The 20,932-nt window shown below is 56.5% G+C and overlaps 1 protein-coding gene across 2 annotated transcripts in view; it reads right to left on the bottom strand.

Moving 5' to 3' along the window:
* Positions 1-13,766: 13,766 nt before the first annotated feature.
* GRIK3 (glutamate ionotropic receptor kainate type subunit 3) overlaps positions 13,767-20,932 on the bottom strand; it is a 64,175-nt gene continuing 57,009 nt past the window's right edge. For both annotated transcript variants that reach the window (XM_088531177.1, XM_088531178.1), the window contains 3 exons: positions 15,277-15,499; positions 14,900-15,150; positions 13,767-13,969 (listed from right to left, as the gene is read on the bottom strand). In XM_088531177.1, the coding sequence (XP_088387303.1) occupies positions 13,775-13,969; positions 14,900-15,150; positions 15,277-15,499 (669 nt within the window). In that variant the 3' untranslated portion in view covers positions 13,767-13,774. The remainder of the gene's footprint in view (positions 13,970-14,899; positions 15,151-15,276; positions 15,500-20,932) is intronic.

The raw sequence follows: 20,932 nt of genomic DNA, 5'->3' as shown, positions 1-20,932 counted from the left end.
ACCAGAACGGGAAGAAATCCGTATTCTCAGAACAAAGCCCAGCCTGAGCCTTTTGCGGTGCCTGCAGCACGTGTCTAATTGAGGGAATCGCGAGAGCAGAGGCTGTGCGAGCTGCAGAACGTTGGGCGTTTGCATTGTGCATCTTCAGAGATGCAAATTTATTTTCAAATTAACCCTCAGCTCAGTTGAGTCCCATTGATCTTTTTACAAAGGCATAAACTGCTAATCCGAGTCCCACATTGGACTAGCTGCTGTTTGAAAGGCTACCTAGATTAGTTTACATGTTTAAAACGAAATTTGTATTTATTTGCATCAGGAGTGCAGTTTAAATTGGGGTTGACTTTTTGCCACGTTTGAGAGGTTTCCAGCGAGAGCTAGCGTGAAATCTTAATTCCAAAAGTGCCTCCGAAAATAGGAGGCTGGAGCGGCGGAGGCAGCGTGTCCGTCGGTCCCGGGCTGCGGATTCCAGCTGCCTTCTGCTATGGGAAAGGCCTGGAGGCGTCGGGACATCCCGGGGATGGAAGGCAGGAGCAGATGGGCACAACCCGGGCCTGGGCACCCCGGGCTGTGTCTGGTGGCTGCTGTTATCTCCCTGTTATCGCTGCGGTGATGAACGGTTGGCGCTGGGTAATCCGCAGTCTAATAGGAGCTTTGCGTCAGGCGGGGGTGAAATCCCTTACTGTCTGTCAAACCATTTGGCTAATGGAAAGAAACCGGGTTATCTCCATTTGGGTCGGATCCCTTTATCTGCCTATTACTTTAACTCCTTCTCGTGGAATCGGGCTAATACAAAATGACAAAAAATCAGAAAAAGACACCCGGACTGGGGGAGCTGAAAAAGCCTCTATTGGCCTCAGTTGGTGTCATTAAGGAGCGTGTCTGAATTAGCTGGAAGGTTTTAGTTTGGTGATTGATCCCGTGAGCTGGTTCCTTTTGCTTAAAATCCAGAAGTGTTTGTTTTGCAGGAAGTTTGTATGCCAGTTCAGAGAAGCACGGCACAGAGAAAAACCCATATCATGATTAATGCAGTAGCTTCCCTTGACCCTTTACCTTCCCCCAAACACATGGCAGAACTGCCTTATAATTTCCTATTGTTTTATTAATTAAAATTTGCTGCTCTTCCAGCAATCGTTCCTGTCAAAGAAAGGAACTTGCGGGATCCAAGCAATGCAGCCAAAAACCAGGCTGTTTGCAAATGGCTCTGAGCAGAAGCGCTTGGAAAAGCAGCGTTTGGAAAAGCAGCGTTTGGAAAAGCAGCGTTTGGAAAAACAACGTTTGGAAAAGCAGCGTTTGGAAAAGCAGCATTCGGAAAAGCGCGGCCTGCGCGGGAGGAGGAAACGCCGCTCGTGTTCAGCTCTGAGCGGCTCTGAGCATCTCTCCCGCCTCTCCCTGGGGGTTCGAGACTTCCCTCCTCCTGCCCTCAGCAGGTATTTAATTTCCCTGGAACGCTTGGGATGAGGCTGATCTGTTTGATTGCTCTCCCGCTCCCTGCGCGCGGGCGCTGGGGTTGCCCTGATTTCCTGCCGTTAGCGGCACGGATCCTGCCGGCTGCGGAAGCGGCCCGGCCCGGCGGGCACGGGAAGCGCGTTGGCTCGCAGAGGTTCCCTGTCTAGTGCAGCCAAGGGACGCGGGTTGACGCCGAGCCCTGGGGACGCCCTGGGCTGTCCCCGCCGTTTGGTCCCCGGCCGTGCGGCCGCACAGCAAAGCAGAGCCCGGCCCGCAGCGCCGCCTCGCTCGGCCGCTTCCCACCTCGCTTTGGGACGCGTGTCTGCCTCTGAACCCATTGCTTTTCCTCGTGCAACGCGCTAACGAGCTCCTGATTCCCAAGTATAAATGTAAATCTGGTCTCAGGCTCCTCCTTGCTTAGGAAGCAGACGAGATCCGTGCAGCTCCCCAGCACCTCCCCTTCGCTCCCTTTCCGCGCCGCAGCGGCCGCTTTGCGAACGCTCTTCCCCGCGGCGGGAGCTCTGTGCCCGGCACCGCAGCGGGATGCGCTGCTCTCCGTAGGTGCCGCCCGGCAGCTCCCGGCATGAGGAGCCTTCCCCACGGAGGGAGCTGCTCCGGTTGCTCGTCCGGGAGCCGCGTCCCTTGCCGTGCCGGAGCTGCTGCTGGAGCCGGGCATTGCTTCCCGATGAGTGTTGGATCTAACACAACCAGCGGAACCGACGGAGCTGGGTGCTGCCCGGGCAGCCGGGGGAGATCACGCGGTGCCGCTCGCTGCTCTCCGAGCATCTTTTCTGGCTGCTTTTCCGTCCCCAGAAAGAGGGTCCCAAGTGCACTGCTGCTCTCTCCTAGCTGTCCCCCGTGGGGCTGTCACTGTAACCAGCCATACGCTCTCTCCTGCTGCAGATATTAATATTTTGTTTATAGAAAAATCAATAAGGTTTGAGTTATCAAAAGCGGTGTGCGCTACTGGGAAAGACACAAAATCGATGCTGAAATATTGCCTTATTTAATGGCTGCTGTAAATAGCTCTGTTATGATTCTTTAGTAGAGGTAAATTATGGAAGCTCCCGAGAGGTCAGCGCCGCCGTTTGCAGCCCCGGCTGCCCAGCCTGGCCCTTGGGGACCTCCTGGCTCTGGATGCGCCGTCACCCGGGAGGAAACCCCCGCGTCGGCTGGAGCCCTCCGGCGTTTGGCTCCGTGTTTGGGGATTGCGGCTGGCGGGGCCGGGGCGGCTCCGCTTGCTGCCCCGTCTTCCTCCGGGCTACAGTTAGCCATGCGAGCGCCTTCTCTTTGTTATGCCTTTAATATTCCCGACACATGTAAATTCAAAAAAGGTAATTGCCCCAATTAACACTAAAGAGGTTTTTCTCGCACATCTGTGGTAATTTGATGCTTCTGCTTGTTGCACAGGCGGCTTCCCGGCGGAGTCGCCTCGGCGCTGCTGGCGTTAGGCTGCGATTAGCAGCTCCGAACGCGCTGAGCGCAGCCCCGCGTGCATGGAGCAGGCGGCCGCGGCGCCTCCGGATCCCGGCCAAATGAGGGCCTTGGGAGCGAGGCCGGAGGAGAGCCCGGCCTGCCGTCGGTGCCGGTGCTGCAGGCTCTCCGGGGGTGCATCCTGCTTTCCGTGCGAGCGCGGCGCGTCTCCTGGCTGCAAGCGCAGGCTGCGAGCAGTGGCTGCACAGCAGCAGCAACATGTGGGCGTCTGGTGGCTGTGGCAGGGAAGTGCCCCGGGCCCGCGGCCACCAGCTCATCCCACGTGTTCGGGGGATTGAGAGGAGCCCGGGGGCAGCGGGCGAGCTGGGGCTGCAGCGTCGCCCAGTCCGGACCTGCTGCGTTTCCCTGCGCTTGGCCCCGGCGCGGAGCCAGCCTGGCGCATTTGGCTCCCTGCCCAGAGTCTCAGGTAGTCCCCGCTCCTTGAGCTGCTCGCGGCTGCTCCCTCCTCCGATGCCCTTGGTGAGGTCGCTCCGGGGGCTCTCCGGCCAGGAGCGCCTGGCCGAGCGCTGCAGGAGCAGCATTTTCCTCCCGGCAGCTTCTCCCTGTGCCCTGCTGCTCCTGCGGCTCTCCCGGCTCTGCCCTTGTTGCTCTTGGAGCCCCCAGCTCCAGCAAGTTCCAGCTTCAGTTCGAGCTGCTCCGTGGGGCCCAGGTCCCTGCAGATGGTCATTTAGACCAGGGGGGCCTACGTAACAGAGCCGGGACACTCAGCTCCAGCGGCGCCTTCCCCGCCTGGGACATCCTTGTGCCGTTTGCTCCCGTGGGAGCTCATCGGGAGAAGGGCGTCCGGCCCCGTCGTGGTCAACGCGACGCGACGGTCGCTTCAGATGGGGCTTTTGTAGCGTTTCTTTTGTAGCAATTCTCATGTTTCATTCCTTTCTGTTCTGCCAGCGCAGCTGAGACCTGCTGCTCCTCTTTGTGCCTCGGCTGTTCCCGTCCAAGGCTGCGCTCTCTATGAATGCACGGAAAAGCATTTCTTCCAATTTAAAACTAAGCAATCTTTATTTGTAGCTGTAAGCGGGTCCATTAGTGCCAGTCGGAGGAAAGCAGAGAACATTTGGCAGATAATTGGAGCTGGGTCCGTGAGAGGGTCCTGCTGCCCTGTGCTGGTGACACATCCGTGCCAGCCGCTCTGCAGCTGCGGTTCCGTTCGAGCCGCCCGTCACGGCCCTTGTGCTCAGGCTGCAAATCCACCCGGGAACCCAAAATAGCAAACGCTCCTGCTAGCGAGCCCGGCCCAAAAGCCTGTCCCGTTCGGATGCCCCCGGCTGCAGGCAGGACCTGCCACTCTGTTGTCACGTGCCGAGCTATCAAAGCGCCCGTGTCGACAGCGTCTCGTTAGGCTTTGCGGAGGGGAGGCTGGGGACGGCATCCAGCTGTTTCCCTGCGCCGAGGCTGTAATTTTCCAGGCACATCTGGGGAGGGGGAGATGTGTAATTGGATGTAAGCTGTACTGCTGCGGTGAAAAATGTCATTTCCAGTAGGATTTTCTTTGAAAAACGAACACGCCTTTGGATGAGAGGGGATAATTCTAGTGAAAGAAGGCGATGCACAAAAACCTCCGCGCCTCTCGGCGGCTCTGCCGAAATGCAGCTCGCTTTTAGCCCTGCGCCCCGTGCACCTCCCGCACCCGGCCCTGCGTGCGGCGCCGAGCGGATAGCAGCCGCCGAGCGAGTTTTCCGACACGCGGATTTGTTTTGCGGATCATCATCTGTTCCCTCCGTGCGCCACTTAAACTGCCTGTTGTTATGCAAATCCGGTAATGTATTTATGAGTGCTCTCCAGAGCTTTCAAATGGCAGCTAATCTGGTTAGCACATCCATTCTGCAAGAGACCTGTGTAGCGTATTCAGCCAGAGATGAAATATTGATATTTCCTACATTTGACTAGAGAGAAGCTGCTTTATCCCATTCACCAAACACCGCAACACTTTCAGCGACCCGAAACCCGTGTAATCGCTGGGAAGAAGAGCAAACACGTCAGTGGATAAATGGGAACAAGCAGGAGGTGTTTGCGGCTCTTGACGGTACCTGCAGCAGAGCTGCAAGCTGCAAGCTCCCGTGTGCTGCAGTTTGCCTTGATCCTGGCCCTGCTTTTCCTCGGGTGCTGAGCAGGGCACTCGGGCTCGTGACAGCCACCGCGTTACGTCCCGTCCGCATTGTCACTTGTGTCCCGTGTCCCACTGGCCGTGCGCGGCGTTTGCCGTCCCGCTGCGCCCTGCGCCAGCCGCGTCCCTCCTGCAGGATCTGCCCTAAGGATGGTGCCTTTGGTGCTCGTTTGGCACTGCGGTTATTTTCTTGCAAACAAGCATTTCCATGGCGCTGGCTGGACTGAAGCTGAAAATCCTCCAGGAATGTTCTACTGAGAAAGCCATTTCCAGCTGAAATGAAAAATGAGAGTAAAGCCTTTTTGATCAAATGGCGCATTCATTTTGGTAGCTGAAACAAATGTTTCTGACTCTGTTAATGCTGCATTGGAATTAGACTGAGGGAAATTAGCTCAAAATACCGTATTGAAATAGAGAATTTCATTAAAAAGCTGCTATGTTTTGACTCTTGAAAAATAAATTTAAAAGGCAAATGCCTTCAACAAACAGACACGAGATGCTCCTGGCCTCGAGCCGCGTCCCTCCTACCCTCCTGCCCTTGTGACGCTCCTTGGCAGATGACGGATTTCGGGAGAGCATTAGTAATTAGGAGCTGCACTCTCATCAAGGAAAATAATTACTGGGAATGCATGCAGTTTACAAAAGCAGTTCAATTAAAGAGAATAACAAGCTTCTTACAGCAACGAAGGAAGGACTAAGTAGACCTCAGTGAGTAAATAAAGCTGTAATCAGGGTGATTAATTTAAAGTCGCGAGAAGGCAGGAATTGGATTGATATTCTGGAAGTCTAAAGAGACTCATGAGGCCAGGAAAGAAATTTTACATTTTAAAGAGATTAGGAGGCCTGGTCCGTACCGAGCCGCAAGGGAAGGGCGGTCGTTGGCAGCAGCATCGGCCGGTCCCGATGGCTCCTGGGGCTGCATTGATGGGAGCCGCGGGCTCTGCCGGGGGGCAGCGCGTTGTCCCCACATTATTCCCGCGTTATTCCCGTGTTGTCCCCACGTTATTCCCACGTTGTCCTTATGTTATTCCCGCGTTATTCCCGCGTTGTCCCCGCAGCCCTCTCGTCTTGTCCTGCTCTCTGCAGACGGGCTCGGTGCAGATCGCCCTTGACACAAGGGAACCGCTCGGCCTGGAAGCGTCGCCTCTCTCCTAACACGGAGTTCCTGCGCTGCCCCTTGCTCCGAGCACAGGGATTTCGGGATTTAATCCTGGCAGTTTTCAGTCTGTCCCGCTTTCCCACTCGCGTTTCCGTGGCAAAGGAGCCGCGTGGAGCGCCTGACAGCCGCGATTGCTGAACGGCCCCTCCGGGGGCTCCTCTCCGGCCAGGCCGGGACAACGCGGCGAGTGAAAACAGGGCCCGCTCCGAGCGAAAACAGGGCCCGCTCCGAGCGAAAACAGGACCCACTCCGAGCAAAAACAGGGCCCGCTCCGAGTGAAAACAGGACCCGCTCCGAGCAAAAACAGGGCCCGCTCCGCTCCCTTCCCGCTGGCTCCGTTCACATCCCGCCAGCAGCTTGGCAATGAATTCCACATCAGGCTTTCTCAGTGCTTGGACCTTGTCTCCAGTAGGATTATTAATGATTTTCCTCATTCCAACGTACTGTTCATGTGAGCCTCATCTGCGTTCTCTACAGTAACTTACACCCGAGCACTAAGGGTAGCAGGAAAATAACCGTTCCCCAAATAAACGCCCGGCCCCAGGGAGCGCGGGTGACAAACCGGGGGCGACGGGGCCGTTCCAGCCCACGTCCCGCGCGTTCCCAAAGCTTTGATAACCTCATTCCGCCAAGGGGATTTTTGGGCAGGATAATGTATAGCCAGTTGCTGGGTGTTCGGAATTCCATTTCCTAGAGATCAGGGTTTTATTGCCAGACCAGCATTTAAAGATTGCTCTCTATTTTCTTAGCTGGCTGGGAATTTATAGCTTCGAGAGTAGAAAGAAAAGGATTCTTTTGATAAGCTGGAGGCTTGATTTTTATTTATTGGTTTTGATGGAAATCCTTATTGTACAAATTAATCTTGCCAGTTACAGAAAGTAGTTCCTGCAAATGCCCCGCTCTCTCCTGCCGAGGTGATTTAGCTGGAATTTGCTCAGTGTAGCCGCAGCTCGGACTCGTGTTCAACTTTTCTTTGCAAACCTGGGGGCAAAAATATCTTTTTCAATAAGCCAGGTGATTCTTTGCAATCACGTGTGCCTGGGAGCTGGGGCTGCTCTGAGGTGTAAAGAGTTTGAGACGCAGCGTGGGGGCTTGCAGAGTGTGGAAATGGTCTAAATGGAAGGAATTGCCCCAAAACGCCTGGCGGGCGCTCAGGCCGCGCAGATCCCAGCCTGGAGCAGATCCCCTGCTCCGTGCCTGAGGAATCCCCTGCCAATTCCAGCCATACCCAATAGCTGCCCCTCGTAGACTGTACTGTTAATTGTATTAATTGCTTGTCCTTTGCAAAGCGCCCCGAGGTGGCTCCGCTCATCTCCACGCGGATTCAGCCCGTCTCCCACACGGAGAGGAGCCCGGCGCCCGGTCGGACAAGAGCTGATCCCGCTGGAAACCCCACGGGAGAAGCCCCAAACCCTCTCCCGCTTTCCCCGGGTTCCGGCGCTGCCTTCACGTTTTTGGATGCCCGTCTGAAACGAAGCTGAGATCTGCGGTTTAACAAATGCAGGGTATTTACACTATTTTCAATAGCATTTTGTGGCTGTGTCTTGCTGTCTGCTCGCAAAGAGAAAACCCCAACAAGGTGTCTCTGAGCCCACTCGTCCCTTCCCCGACGCTCCGTTCTCCCCCCATAGCCAGGTGTGACACTGGCTCTGCAAACATCAGACGTGGCTTTTCCATAGCAGCATTGGATAAGTGGATCTCCCTCTCCCTTCAGGGATAATGACGGTTTGAAAATGCCCTGTCCTGCCTCCGCTTCCTTCATTTGGCAGATTTTTGGTGGTTTATATAATTTGGCAGCGTTCCCCCGTCTAAGCCGCATCCAACGTTTCGTGCAATAAAGTTAATGGACTTCTCCGTCTTTGAGCAGCTGAATTCTGTGCGAGCAGCTGCTCGGGGTTACGGACGGCCTCGTTGGAGAGGGGCTGCCGCGGGCCTCGCGCTCCTGCTGCATCCGAAAACCCCCGGGGATGGGAGCGGGGCCGGGCGTCCCGCAGCCCCGTGGGCGCCCCGTGACGGAGCCAGCCTTGTTCCTGCTACCTCCGTCCTCCTCGCTCCGTAGCTGCCTTCGGGGATTCGCGCGGCAGCTTCCTGGGGTGCCAATGGGAGTTTCGGGTCTGGTTTCGGGTCTTCCTGTGCAGAGGGAAGAACCCAACGTCCTGGCCCTTCCCGTGCCCTGTGCCGCGCTGGGGAATGCGCCGGCTGCGGATGGGCCTGCTGGAGCTCTCTGGCTACCAGCATCTGCTGGAGAAACACCTGGCGGAGGGGGAACAAATGCAGGAGGTTTCCAAATCGCATGTTTGGAATTCACGGTCCTTTTAATAGCTCTGTAGATACAGGCTGGACACGGCGCCTGCGGAGGGGACAAGGAGCAGGGAACGGTTCCTTCGCCCGCTCTGGAAGAGGCTGGTGCTTTTAGCCCGGCGTGTGCACGGTGTCAATCCTGTCAGAAAGAAAGAAACGACCCTCGACACGCGGTCCAGCCACCCGCGTCTCGGCCGTTTCTGGGATTCCATGGATCCCCAGGCTGGGGACGCAGCCTGTGTCCCGCACCGCCAAGGAGTGGGAACGCAGACACCAGAGGGGCTCGGATGCCAGAGGCTTCCCCGGGGTGAACAGTCCACAGTGCGTCCAGAGGACGGTAATTCATCACTGATGATCGAGTGCTGCAGCCGTATCACCCGCTGCGTACCCGCGTGCGCCGGGATCGGCGTCGCAAGGAGCCTCTGCGCTGCGCCGACGGCTGGAGCCTCCGCAGCGCCCGGCGCTCCGGGGCCGCCGCGCTCGCAGCGTGCGGGCACCAGGGCAAAGCCGTTAGCTCGGGGCACGTTCCCTAATGTGGCACCAGCGACTAAAGACGACGTATTTATGCTCCTTCATTTGCAATTGATAATCGGAAGAGCAAGAGGCTGGCAATAAATTTTCCCGCTGGGGCTGCTGTCCCTCGCAGGCCGCGCGGCGCACGGGAGCAGGCAGCTCATTTCCATACGGTAATGAAACTGCAGCAAGAGAGTGAAACTGCAGAGCAACTTTGTTTTAATAACGACAGATGCTTATTAAACGCTGTAATTATGTCTCGCGGAGCAGTTTCAGCTGGGCCGCAAGGAGGGAGAGGGATATGGGCTGCTCATGCCGAAGCCCAGGCCCTTCCTTGGAGGCTCTTCCAAGCAGCGATGCCTCCCCTTCGCTCCCGTGTGTTCCTGGCTCTGGGGATCCCTGGATTCAGGTGTGGGATGGGTTGCCGCCACCGGACAGGCCTTGGGAGCTGGGAAGCGCTGGCACCAGGGTCCCGAGCACCATCCTGGCCGGTGGCACTGGCCTCTCCGGCCTCCTCTGCCGCTTGCGGCGGTGCCGGCGCCAGCCCTGATCCCGCAGGCTGCTCCCTGCTCCCGGCAGCGCTCGCGCTCCCTTTGCCGCCGTTCCTGTATCCCTGCTCCTGCTCCCCGGCGCTGCCGGCGCGCCGCCTGCTCGGGGCCATGCAATACGGCCGGTATCGCAGTCACTTTGCGAATCTGCAGAAATCACTTGACCCATATGTTATCTCAGTGCTGCCAGAGCATCCACTTCACAAAGACCTTGCTGGGCTGTTCGGAGCTCCGTGGCACCCGGGATGTTCTGTGGCTGCCGCAGGCTGCGCTTCCCGGCACTCCCCGGCATCGCCAGCTCCATCCTCCGGTGCCTCCGCTGCTCCGCAGCAGGGCACGAAGTCCCAGGAGCCTTAGGAAGGTTCCTTTCGGGGTATTTTTTATTTTGCTTTTTGTTTTCTTGCTGTTTTTCACGCTGGGAAACGCAGAGGGAAGCCCGAGCCGCACATCCGCAGTGACCCATGCCGGAACAGCCGGCAAAGAGCCGCTTCCCGGGGCTGCCGCCAGCAGAGCCGTGCGGGAAGCTCCCGCCGGAGGGGCCGCGGCTGCTCCTTGTGCTGCTCCCGCTCCCGGGGACGTGGCCCCGCGGCCGCCGCTGCCGGGGCTCTGCCGAGGCGCCTGCAGGCTGCAAACACCCTCCGCAATGAGGTTCAGAGCGCTTGGAGGATCCTGGATAACCCGGGATAACCCAGGAAGGGAGGAGGCAGGCTCCTGCGCTCCCTTCCTTTCCTCCCCTCCTGCACGGAGGGACCACGCGCCACTGGATCCCCTTCCTTGTGCACTCCAATTCCTGCTCCGATCCCCTTCCTTGTGCGATCCAACGTGTGCTCTGATCCCCTTCCTTGTGCGCTCCAGCGCGTGCTCTGATCCTCTTCCTTGTGCGCTCCAGCATGTGCTCCAATCCCCTTCCTTGTGCATTCCAACGTCTTCTCCAATCCCCTTCCTTGTGCGCTCTAGTGCCTGCTCCGATCCCCCTCCTTGCGCACGGTGCTCCGCCGCGTGCCAGGGTTAACGGCTGCCCCGCGACAGCGGTGACGACGGCTGCTGTTGACAATTCCAGAGGCTTCCGGAGCGGCCCCAGACTCGCAGACAGCCCGGCCCGCGCTGCCCTCCCTGCCCTTTCCAAGGGTGGAAGCGGCGGCTCCGTGGATGCCGCGCGTGCCGAGCCGGGAAGCAGCTCTGCAAAGGCTGCGTTTGTCCCTGTTTCCCTTTGCCACATTCTCCACGTATTGATCGGAGATGAGAAGACGAACGTGGCGCTCGGCCGTCCTTGCAAAGTCCCTCCTTCAGGGGCTTGTTAGGGGCTGAGAGAATAGAAATGAGAAAAACACACGAGGGTGACCCTAAGAAACGATTAAAATGGAAGGAATCGGCGCTTAAACCTTAGCGTCTTCCAGATGGCAACGTCAGCGCCGCGAGGGTGTGCGCAGGGTTTGTCACCGAGGGTGTCACCGCCAATAACGCAGCTACAGCCCCGAGCAGAGACAGGCACTGGCGTCTTTTTTTTTTTCTAGAAATTATTTTATTTAAAATTTAAAACCATATTACTTCATACAGCAAACTGTGCACTTTGATATATCACAGTGTCTTAAAAAGGAAAATAATCAGAATTTTTTCTTTTTTTGTTTTTTTGGAAATTTTATTTACATCAGCCTAGAATGATCAGCAAGTAACACAGTTACTATGAAACCAAAATTGTTACAAAATGTTTACAAAAAACTATATTCATAGAAATTCTGCGTCTCCACAAAGGAAAATCCCCTGAATGTCACGGAGACCAGTATTTTTCCTTTCTTTCCCGTTCTTTTTTTTTGTTTTTTTTTTTGTTTTGTTTTTTGAGAAACATGTCAAGGGCTCCCCGGCGGGGTCTCGCAGCCAGCGCTCCCTCCGGAGCTCCGCGGAGGGCAGAGCGGACGCGGAGCAGCCGCGCAGGTCCCGGCTCCGCTCCGGGAGACCTCCCGGAATCTGCAAGTGCCGGGAGCAAAGGGCCCGCCCGGGGAGATGGCAGCAGTTCAGGCACCCTCCAGTAGCCGGGAGCCGCTGGGTTTTGTGCCGCGTCCTTCCTGCTGGCACGGGAAGGACGCGGGTGCTCCGGGCGGGAGCCGGATGCCGGTGCGGATGCGGGTCCTCGCGGTGCCGGAGCGCCGGGCGGCACCGCACGGAGCCCCGGGAGCTGCCTCGGGACGCGGAGCAGCCCGGCTTTCCCACGGCGCCCTCGGCCTGTTCCCGTCGGCGTCTCCCACGGAAATCCCGAACAGGGACACGGGGTTGTCTGGGGCTTCCTGGCTGATGTACGGTCAGCGCGGAGAGGATGGTTAATCCAGCAGGGCAATTCCAGGTGCTTCCCTGGGCACGGCAGCGAGAGGGAGCGCTGGGGCTGATGCCGTTAGGAGCGTTTGCGTAAAAAGGAAAAAAATCTACCGAGAAGCGAAATGGATGCGATCTCCCCTGGCGTTTTACTCCCAGGACAGTTAAAGCCAGTTTGGGCCTTTGCTTGTATCTTTGCCTTGCTTGTAAAAACCTGTTTTTAAGAGCTTCGAAATTTGTAATGAAACCACAAAGTCTGCTTCTCCGGCACGCGCAGGGATCAGCAAGGAGGGGCAGAAAGGCTCTGGATTTTAGGAGATTTAGGGAGCGGGCCCGGGTTTTCCGCTCTGCCGTCGGGATCCGTGTCCTGCAGCGGCCCTGGATTCCCGTTTCGGGAGCAGGGCGAGGGCAGGAAGCCCCAACGCTGCGTTGCACAATTCGAAATTCCAGCATTTTGCAAGCCAGGAGGCTAAAATTTGAGCTGAGCTTCTCTTTTCCCATTGCAGGAATCCGTAAAAAGACTCTGTCCCCTGCGCGTGCTGCTTAAAACCTGTTTGAAGGCTGGAAGGGTATAAGTGAGCTTTATTTTTTGTCAGCAAATTATTAGGATTGTGACGCCCATTGAACTGGCAGCTTTCACCTCTAATTTTTCATGGTTTGTATGAAAAAAGGGTGAAGGCAGCATCAATTCCTTGCATCTCATTGCTGGAGTGGGAACAGGACGCGTCCACCGCTGCGTTTCAGATCACTGCGCGGCTGCTTGTCATTTCGGAGAGACAAAATAAGGACAAACGGGGCTCCCTGATGGAAGCTCTCTCCCCTTGAGCTAATTTGCTACTTCTGGGAAGGAAACAGGTGGGGAAAGAAAATGTTAGCTCGCTCCGAACAGGTTTGTCCCTTTGGGCAAAGGCAAAGCGGGCCGAGGGGAGGCAAACGGGGTCAGCGGCGCCGCGGGGCGGCCCGTGCTGCTGCGGGAGCTCTCGCCCCGCGCGGGCTCTTTGGTAGCTCCTCCGCGGTCCCGGCGCGGCCCAGGGTCGTGGGGATCCTCACGGCGCTGCCCGGGCTGCCGGGTGCCCCCGAGTCCGGCCGCGGCGCCCGGAGGCGGCGGCGCGGGGGACACGCGGCCGTGACGGCTCCCGGGCGGCGCAGCCCAGGGCAGGGGGAGCACAGAGCGTTTCTCTTTGTTGCCACGCGGAAGATCCCGCTCCATGCGGAAGATCCCCGCTCCGTGCAGAAGATCCTTGCTCCATGCAGATCCCTGCTCAGTGCAGAAGATCCCTGCTCCATGCGGAAGATCCCTGCTCCGTGCAGAAGATCCTTGCTCCATGTGGAAGATCCCTGCTCCATGCAGAAGATCCCTGCTGAGTGCGGCGGATCCCTGCTTCGTGCGGAAGATCCCTCTCTGTGCAGAAGATCTTTGCTCCATGCAGAAGATTCCTGCTCTGTGTGGAAGATCCCTGCTCCATGCAGAAGATCCCTGCTGAGTGCGGCGGATCCCTGCTCCGTGCGGAAGATCCCTGCTCCAGGGGTTCCTGCCGCCCGCCCAGGCAGTCTGCCTTGGGATATCGTTGCCTCCGTGTGTTTCCAGGATGTAAACATCGGACTCGTGCTGGGGGTACGCTGGGAATCCATGAGGCTTGTAGGATCAAAGCTTAAAAAAAAACAAACCAAACCAAAAAATAACCCAAACGCCCCAAGACCCATGTTGCAGTCCATGCTTTGAAGCTCTTGCTTCAACGCCGGTGACTGATGCAGTTATTTAAAGGCCTTGTTCTTGAAGTGAACCAAACCAGGCTTGTTTTTCTTTTTTTTTTTTTGTCTTTTTGTTTTCTTTTCCTCTGTTTTTTCTCTTTGTCCTTGGCCGCTGCAGGGCGCGCGCAGCCCGGGCCCCGGCGCGGCTGCCTAGGGGAAGACGGGCGCGAGGCCGGTGCCGCAGGCCATGCTGTCCTTGCCGGGCAGGCGGCGGTCGTTGAACGGGTGCATGTTGATCACCGCGTCCGTCTTCACCAGCACGGGCGGCGGCGGCCGGTGCTTGACGCGGCGCTGGCAGGTGAGCGCCAGGCGCAGCTCGTCGGCCACGGCGCTGCAGAACGAGCGCTGCGGGGGGACGGGGCGGCCGTCACTGCCGCGCGGGGCCCTGCCCGCCCGGGGTGAAGGGGCCTCCGCACAGGGGACCCGAGGGGCCACCTCCCAATGGCCCCAACCGCCTCCCAGCAGCTCCCACTGCTTCCCAACAGCTCCCACTGCTTCCCAACAGCCCCGACCGCCTCCCAGCAGCTCCCATCGCCTCCCAACAGCCCCAACCGCCTCCCAGCAGTCCCGACCGCCTCCCAGCAGCTCCCACTGCTTCTCTAAAGCCTCCGCCGCTTCCCAGAAGCTCCCACCACTTCCCAACAGATCCCATAGCCTCCCAGCAGCTCCCACTGCTTCCCAACACTGCTTCCCATCACCTCCAGCAGCTCCCACCACCTCCTAACAGCTCCCACCACTTCCCAGCAGCTCCCACCACCTCTCAGCAGCTCCCACTGCTTCTCTACAGCCTTCACCGCTTCCCAGCAGCTCCCAATGCCTTCCAGCAGCTCCCACCACTTCCCAACAGCTCCCATAGCCTCCCAGCAGCTCCCGCTGCCTCCCAACCACTCCCACTGCTTCCCAACAGCTCCCACCACCTCCCAGCAGCTCCCACCACCTCCCCACAGCTCCCACTGCTTCCCAACAGCTCCCACCACCTCCCAGCATCTCCTACTGCCTCCCAACAGCTCCCACCACCTTTCAACAGCTCCAGTTACCTCCTGGCAGCCCCTAAAGCCTCCCAGCAGCTCCCATCACCTCCTGTCACCTTCCAGCAGCTCCCACCGCATCCCAGCAGCTCCCACAGCTTCCCAACAGCCCGGACCACCACCCAGCAGCTCCCACCACCTCCCGGCAGCTCCTTGCCCTCCAGACCAGGCTTGGAAAGCCCCGGGCCCCCAGGGAGCTCGGGAAGCCCAGCCCGGCGCCGTTGCAGGGGACAGAGGCAGCCGGTACCTGCTCCCGCTCGGCCGTTTTGCGCAGCTTGTAGATGAACTCCACCATGGCCACGAGGACGGAGAGCACGAGCCCCGCGGCCAGCACGATGAAGATGCCGCCGATGTTCTGGATGCCCAGGGCGCTGGCCTCCTTGCTCTCGTCCTCGGGGCAGCCGTTGCCGCGCCACCACTTCTCCTTCATCACGTGCAGCTTGTCCTCCTCCTGCAGCTGCAGGATGGCGATGGTGATCTTGTCCCGGTACGGCGACCCTGCGGAAACCAGGGCACGGGGAAGAGGAGGCCACGGATCACTCGAGGAGGGACACGTTGGGCACGGCTGCTCCAAACCCTCGGAAACGCCGTGGGTCGCCGCGTGCCGCCCCGCGCTCTGCTCACCCATGGGAGTGCCGATGCCGTAGCCCTTGGTGTCGATGAGCCCCCCGATCTGCGTCAGGTTGCAGTTCCTCTGCGTGATGTACTCGATGGTGGTGGACTCCATGAGCAGCGCGTAGTCGGCCGTGAGCGTGCGCTGGATGCCCTCCTCGTTGTTCTTCACCAGCGCCGTGGGCTTGCTGCTCATGAATGCCCACATTTTCTCAAAGGTGGAAATTTTGGATTTCTGCAAAAACAATCACCCCAATAAGAAGCACCCAAAATAAGAATTAATCTTCTAATTGCTGCAAGAAACACCTCTAAAAACAAATATATAGTAAATAAAAAGTATCCGTTTGAGAACAGGTACAGTGAAACTATTATCACTTTGACTTTTAAATATCTCCCTGCCCGGAGCTGTTTGGCACCAGCCGGCCGTTAACAAGAGCAGACGATCCCATCGCAGCTCATGTTGTGCAAACTCCGAGCGAAAACACAGCGCCTGCTCCAGGGACCTCGGACTGGAAGCGGAAAAATTCCTTCGTCTCAGTAAGGTACAGCAAGACCCTGCCTTGATGCCCTGCAGAACGTGCTGGAGCGACAGCCTATCGGTAAATCTGCTTAAACTTATTAGTTTCCCAACCAGGCTTTTGTTTATCCTGTAATGCTGCTGCACAATGAGGGAAGACAGAGAACATTTCGGAGGGCATGTTTTCCTTCTTTGCACACTCTGGATTATATTTTTGTCTATCCTTGCAGCCTCCCAAGAAAACATGTCTCCTCTGAGATATGTGCAACTGCCAAACAAATTTAACATATCCACATAAACAGAGGCATAGAAATGTTCGAGAAGATTTTGTTACGGCTAAAAATAACCAATGGATGTTCTTCCACTATCAGCGGTCTATTGGAAAGAGAGGAGCGTGTTTTCTAGGTTGCTATTAATATGAATGCTTTTTTCATTTTTCATTAGAAATTTTCATTTTGCATCAGAAATTTTCCTTTTTCAGCAGGAAACGTGCTGGGTTGATGATAGGGAGCTGTCGTGTTGCTGTCCATGACATGTTAAACACAGTGGTGCGCGGGTGTCCCTAAAGACGGGACCCGTGTAGGGTCGGCGTTGGTGGCAGTGCCAGCCCGGCTGCTCTTATATATAGAACAAAAACGGAATAAAACAGCCAACCTCCACTGCAGTTATCACATCTTCCCCCCTTTTTTCTGGTACCGTTTATAAGATGCCATCGGTTTCTTTCTGATTAAAACCTCTCTATAATGCATGGTAAATTAATTAAAAGATAGAGTTAAAATGAAAAATCCCTCGTAGTATTTTATGTTTGAAATGCATTGCCTGTCCTCCTTTTTCTATGTGCTCAGTGAAAGTTGAGCCGCTTTTTGGCAGTTGTCATGTAACGAATTTGGTCCGTATTGTGCGGTAACAAGGGCTCTTTCTCTGTCCTTAACCTGGCTGGCTCCGTCTCGTGCCTCGGATATCCTTGGCCTTATTTCTCCTTGGTTAAAATTCACGCTTGCTCTAATCCCCTTGATGAGCTTGCTGGGGTGGAGGTGCTGGAGCAAGCGCCGTTCGGGAGGCCGGATAATCCCCCGCGCTTGGAAATCCGGCCCGGTGCCTGCAAGGTAGATTTGTGGCATCCATCAAACCTCAAAGAGCAGCAAGAAATGTAGCCTCCAAAGGGATTATTAAATATCTGTACATTACGGTGGGTAATTGAAATGAGTAACGTACTGGACTCGCTGATAACGGCTTGTTTAACATTTATATAGTTCACATGAGAGGCCGAGTTCAGCGGCTCTCCCGGCACTCAGGGCTCCTCGGTGTTGACACAGAGCTCTTAAACAACATCAGCGTCCCCCAGTTTAAAGCATAGAGCAAAATAAACTGGCAAAAAATCAATAGGCTGCATTTAGTGAAGCTAATAGGACTTGCATGAGGCATGGCAGCTCTTCAGGCAGCTTAAATGGCATGAGACAGGGCTCCTGGAAGGGAAAAGCTCTTTTCTCCTCTTGAGGCGCTGCCCTGCCTGTCCGAACGGCCGTTTGGGAGGCCGGGACGCCCCGTTCCCGCTCGGCTCCCGCTCCCAGGGCTCTCGGAACCCTCCGGCTGCTCCCGGGGTTTATTCTGGAGGAGTCTCCCGAGCTCCTTAGCACGGAGTGGCCGTCCCCGGCGCGGCGCTCGCGGCGCCCTCGTGGATTTGGCCATTTGGGAAAGGGCCAGTTGAAAAGCGGCCGGCAGTGGCCGCGCGGGCGCTCGTCGCCCGTCCTGCCGCCTCTCCTGGCACCGCTGAAGAGCCCCTCGTTCCTGGGGGGCTCCGTGCTCCTACGGCCCCTCTCGTGTCCTGTAGCCCGGGGGTCTAGGCCCCCTTCCCACCTCTCTGCAGCTCCGATGGCTCCAGGATCACTTATATCCGGGGAGCTGGATGGTGCCACTGGACAACATGCAACTGGAAGGAGCAAAAACTTCTGAGATCCGCCAGCTGTAAACTAGCAGCAACACATGTGCATAACTAGGGTTATTTTGCTGCAGCTTTATCCTCTCAGATTTTATATATTAAGTAATTTTTGCATCCGGAGATGGGGTGTGCCGCTGCGACCGCAGCGCCGAGACGCCCCGGCGTTCATCCATTGGATCCAGAGCTTGGAAGCTGCCTTTAATAGCCAATGTTTCAAGAGCAGTCACCCAAATAAATTAATGGAATAGTTTAGAGGAGCCAATGGAAGGCACCTTGCCAAGACACATACGCTTTTTATCAGCAGAATTGGCAAGAAAGTAACTTGCGGGCTGGCGGTTTTCAATTCCAGCCTCTGCGAGAAAATAAATTGATTTTCACCAACTGAAGATACTTACTCGCAGGGATTTAACATTTCTGTACAAGTGGATGTATACGTGCACGCGTGGTGACGTGCGTGCTGCAAACCGCGCGGGAAGCCCAGCATTTGTTAGGGAGAGGCAGCATCCTTCTGAGGACGGGAAGGATTTTTGGCACGATCTGTCGTGGGAGGAAGATGCTGTTCCGACATTAACCGATCCGTGCTCATTCCTGGAACCCAGTCTGCATTCCCGGGGAATAAAGAGCTTCCCACACGCTCCGTGAGGAGTCGGGCTGCGGCCTTGGCCCTGTCACCCCGTGACGGTGTGGCCGGCGGCGAGGGGAGGTCACACGCGCTCCCGTGGTTCCCTTTACGTGAAGGACAAATGAACGGAGCATCCCCAGGAGCGCGCTCGCTGCTCCGGTAATTGAAACGCTTGTCAGGAGGGACATCCCTGATAATTCATCTCTGAACAACAATAATAAAAAAAAAAAAGAAAAAGGAAAATACACTGCATAAATAAACCCCACCAAATGCCTGCTAGGAGCCTGAAGAATGGCTCTGATGGAGAATGATACGAAGCAATAAAGATACCGTGTCCTTGATGATGTAAAAAAAGAGATAGTTTTCTTTCAATCCATATAAAACTCTTACTGGAAGGAGTAGTTAAACCTCGACAGTAAAAGCCGGTCTCCCAGTAGCTGTTCTGGGCTGGTGCTGCTTTTGGAAGGCAACACGGTGCGTTTGCCCACGCCAAGGGCAGGATTGCATGCACCAGCTCTGCTGCAAGAGCAAGCACATATACATATATATATATATATATATAAAGAGCGGCAGCCTGCTGGTCTGCATTTCCCAGGATTTTCCTCCGCATCTGCATGTCCCAGGATTAATTAAAGACGAAACCAAACCAAATCTTCCGTGTTTCCTTACCAGTCTCTGTTACTGCCCGTCAAAGTAAGCCTGGGATTTGGGAAGAGTAATGGCTCCGTAACCAAGTCATAGCCAAGAAAAGTTATGGATCTGCGGAAAAGCGCTGGGCTCTTTCTCGTTATTAACATTCAGCACGTTGGCTCCCGTTAATGAGCCTTGGCAATTAAACTGCTGACTGCCTAATGCAGCTGCCTTTGCAGCGCAGCTACGGAGCCCGCTGCACGATGGCAGCTGCACGCGGCTTCCCGATGCCCTGTGTGTCCCGGGCTGGCAGCAGAGGTGGATGCTCCGTGCCGGGGGCTGCTCCGCAGCAGCGTCTCCACCACGGGACAGCAGTGTCTCCATAGGATAGCAGTGTCTTCCTGGGACAGCCGCGTCTTCCTGGGACAGCAGTGACTTCCCGGCGCAGCCGCATCTTCCCAGCACAGCCGCATTTCCATAGGACAGCTGTGTCTCCATAGGATAGCAGTGTCTTCCCAGGACAGCCGCGTCTCCACGGGACAGCCGTGTCTCCATAGGACAGCCGTGTCTTCCCGGCACAGCCGCGTCCCCACGGGACAGCAGTGTCTTCCTGGCACAGCTGTGTCTTCCCGGGACAGCCGCATCTTCCCGGGACAGCTGTGTCTCCAGGGGACAGCAGTGTCTCCATAGGACAGCATCGTCTCCATGGGACAGCCGCATCTTCCCAGGACACCCGCATCTCCATGGGACAGCAGCGTCTTCCCGGAACAGCAGTGTCTCCATAGGACAGCAGTGACTTGCCAGGACAGCCGTGTCTCCATAGGACAGCCCCATCTTCCCAGGACACCCGCATCTCCATGGGACAGCAGCGCCTTCCCGGCACAGCCGCGTGCGGACGCCCGCAGCGCCGCGCGCTCCTGCCTGCGCCGCGGCAGCCTCGGCCCTTCCCGCGGGCGCTGCTGCTCCCGGCCCTCCCGCGGCTCCTGCCAGGGCCTTGGCTGAAGGAAGGTTTCAAAATTCAATTTTTAGATTGAGATTCCCCTCCAAACCTCGTGTTTGCCATCACGGTCGTTCCTTAGATTAATCGCCCTCATTTCTATTCCTCCATTCTCCTGCCCTTTTTTAACGTGTGTTTTTACAGCCCTGCTGTGGTTTCAAAGGTCTTTTCACATCCCTCGGTTTCTCCTCATATTTGAGGCAATAGCGAGTGCGAAGCCTCTCGACGCCGCGGGTCGATTCCTGCAGGGTTTGAACCGGGTACCGCGTCCTGGCTCCTGGGGCTGCTGCCAGCTGCTGTCCCCAGCCCAATGCCCGTGTCCCCATCGCCGTCGTCGATGTCCTGACACTTGTGTCCCCTTCGCCATCCTCAATGCCCTGACGTCCGTGTCCCCGGCACCGTCCTTGAAGTCCTGACACTCGTGTCCCTGGCACCGTCCTTGATGCCCTGACGCCCGTGTCCCCAGTGCTGCCCTTCCCCGATGCTCCATGCATGCAGGGGGAAGTCACTCGCTCCCATTCTCTTCTCCTCCAGGTTTCTCTGCCATTTTCTCTCCCAGTTACTCGGGTAGGTTTGTTCTCCATTATATTGGAACATAAGTAACTTTTCCCCTCAAATTATTTCTGCTAATTAAGCTCCAGTTTATATGAGCTGTAATTCCAAGTTCGCGTATCCGCTGTGCTATAATCCTGGTGGCAGTACAAGATCGTTCATTTTAATTATCGGTGCTAACAAATGCCAGACAAGCCCCATATCAAAGGATACAGATAATGACCAAAGAGTGAATAGAAACAATGGGGAAAAAGGAAAAACCTAAAGTCTCTCGGTGTGCAAGGCTTGCCTTTTCTCAGCAGCTCTGAGAGAAGAGCAGCGTGAACAAAGAGTAATCTCAGCGCCTCGTTGGCGCCAGCTGCTTTTCTAATCTGCGTTATCCAGCGGGTTTGGTTTGTTCCCCTTGGAACG

The sequence above is a fragment of the Tinamus guttatus genome, unplaced genomic scaffold (assembly GCF_059628265.1).
Source record: "Tinamus guttatus ecotype Peru unplaced genomic scaffold, ASM5962826v1 Tinamus_guttatus_pri_ptg000397l, whole genome shotgun sequence".
NCBI lineage: Eukaryota > Metazoa > Chordata > Aves > Tinamiformes > Tinamidae > Tinamus > Tinamus guttatus.
The sequence above is the reverse complement of the archived record's forward strand: the minus strand, read 5'-3'. Positions and strand labels throughout refer to the sequence as shown.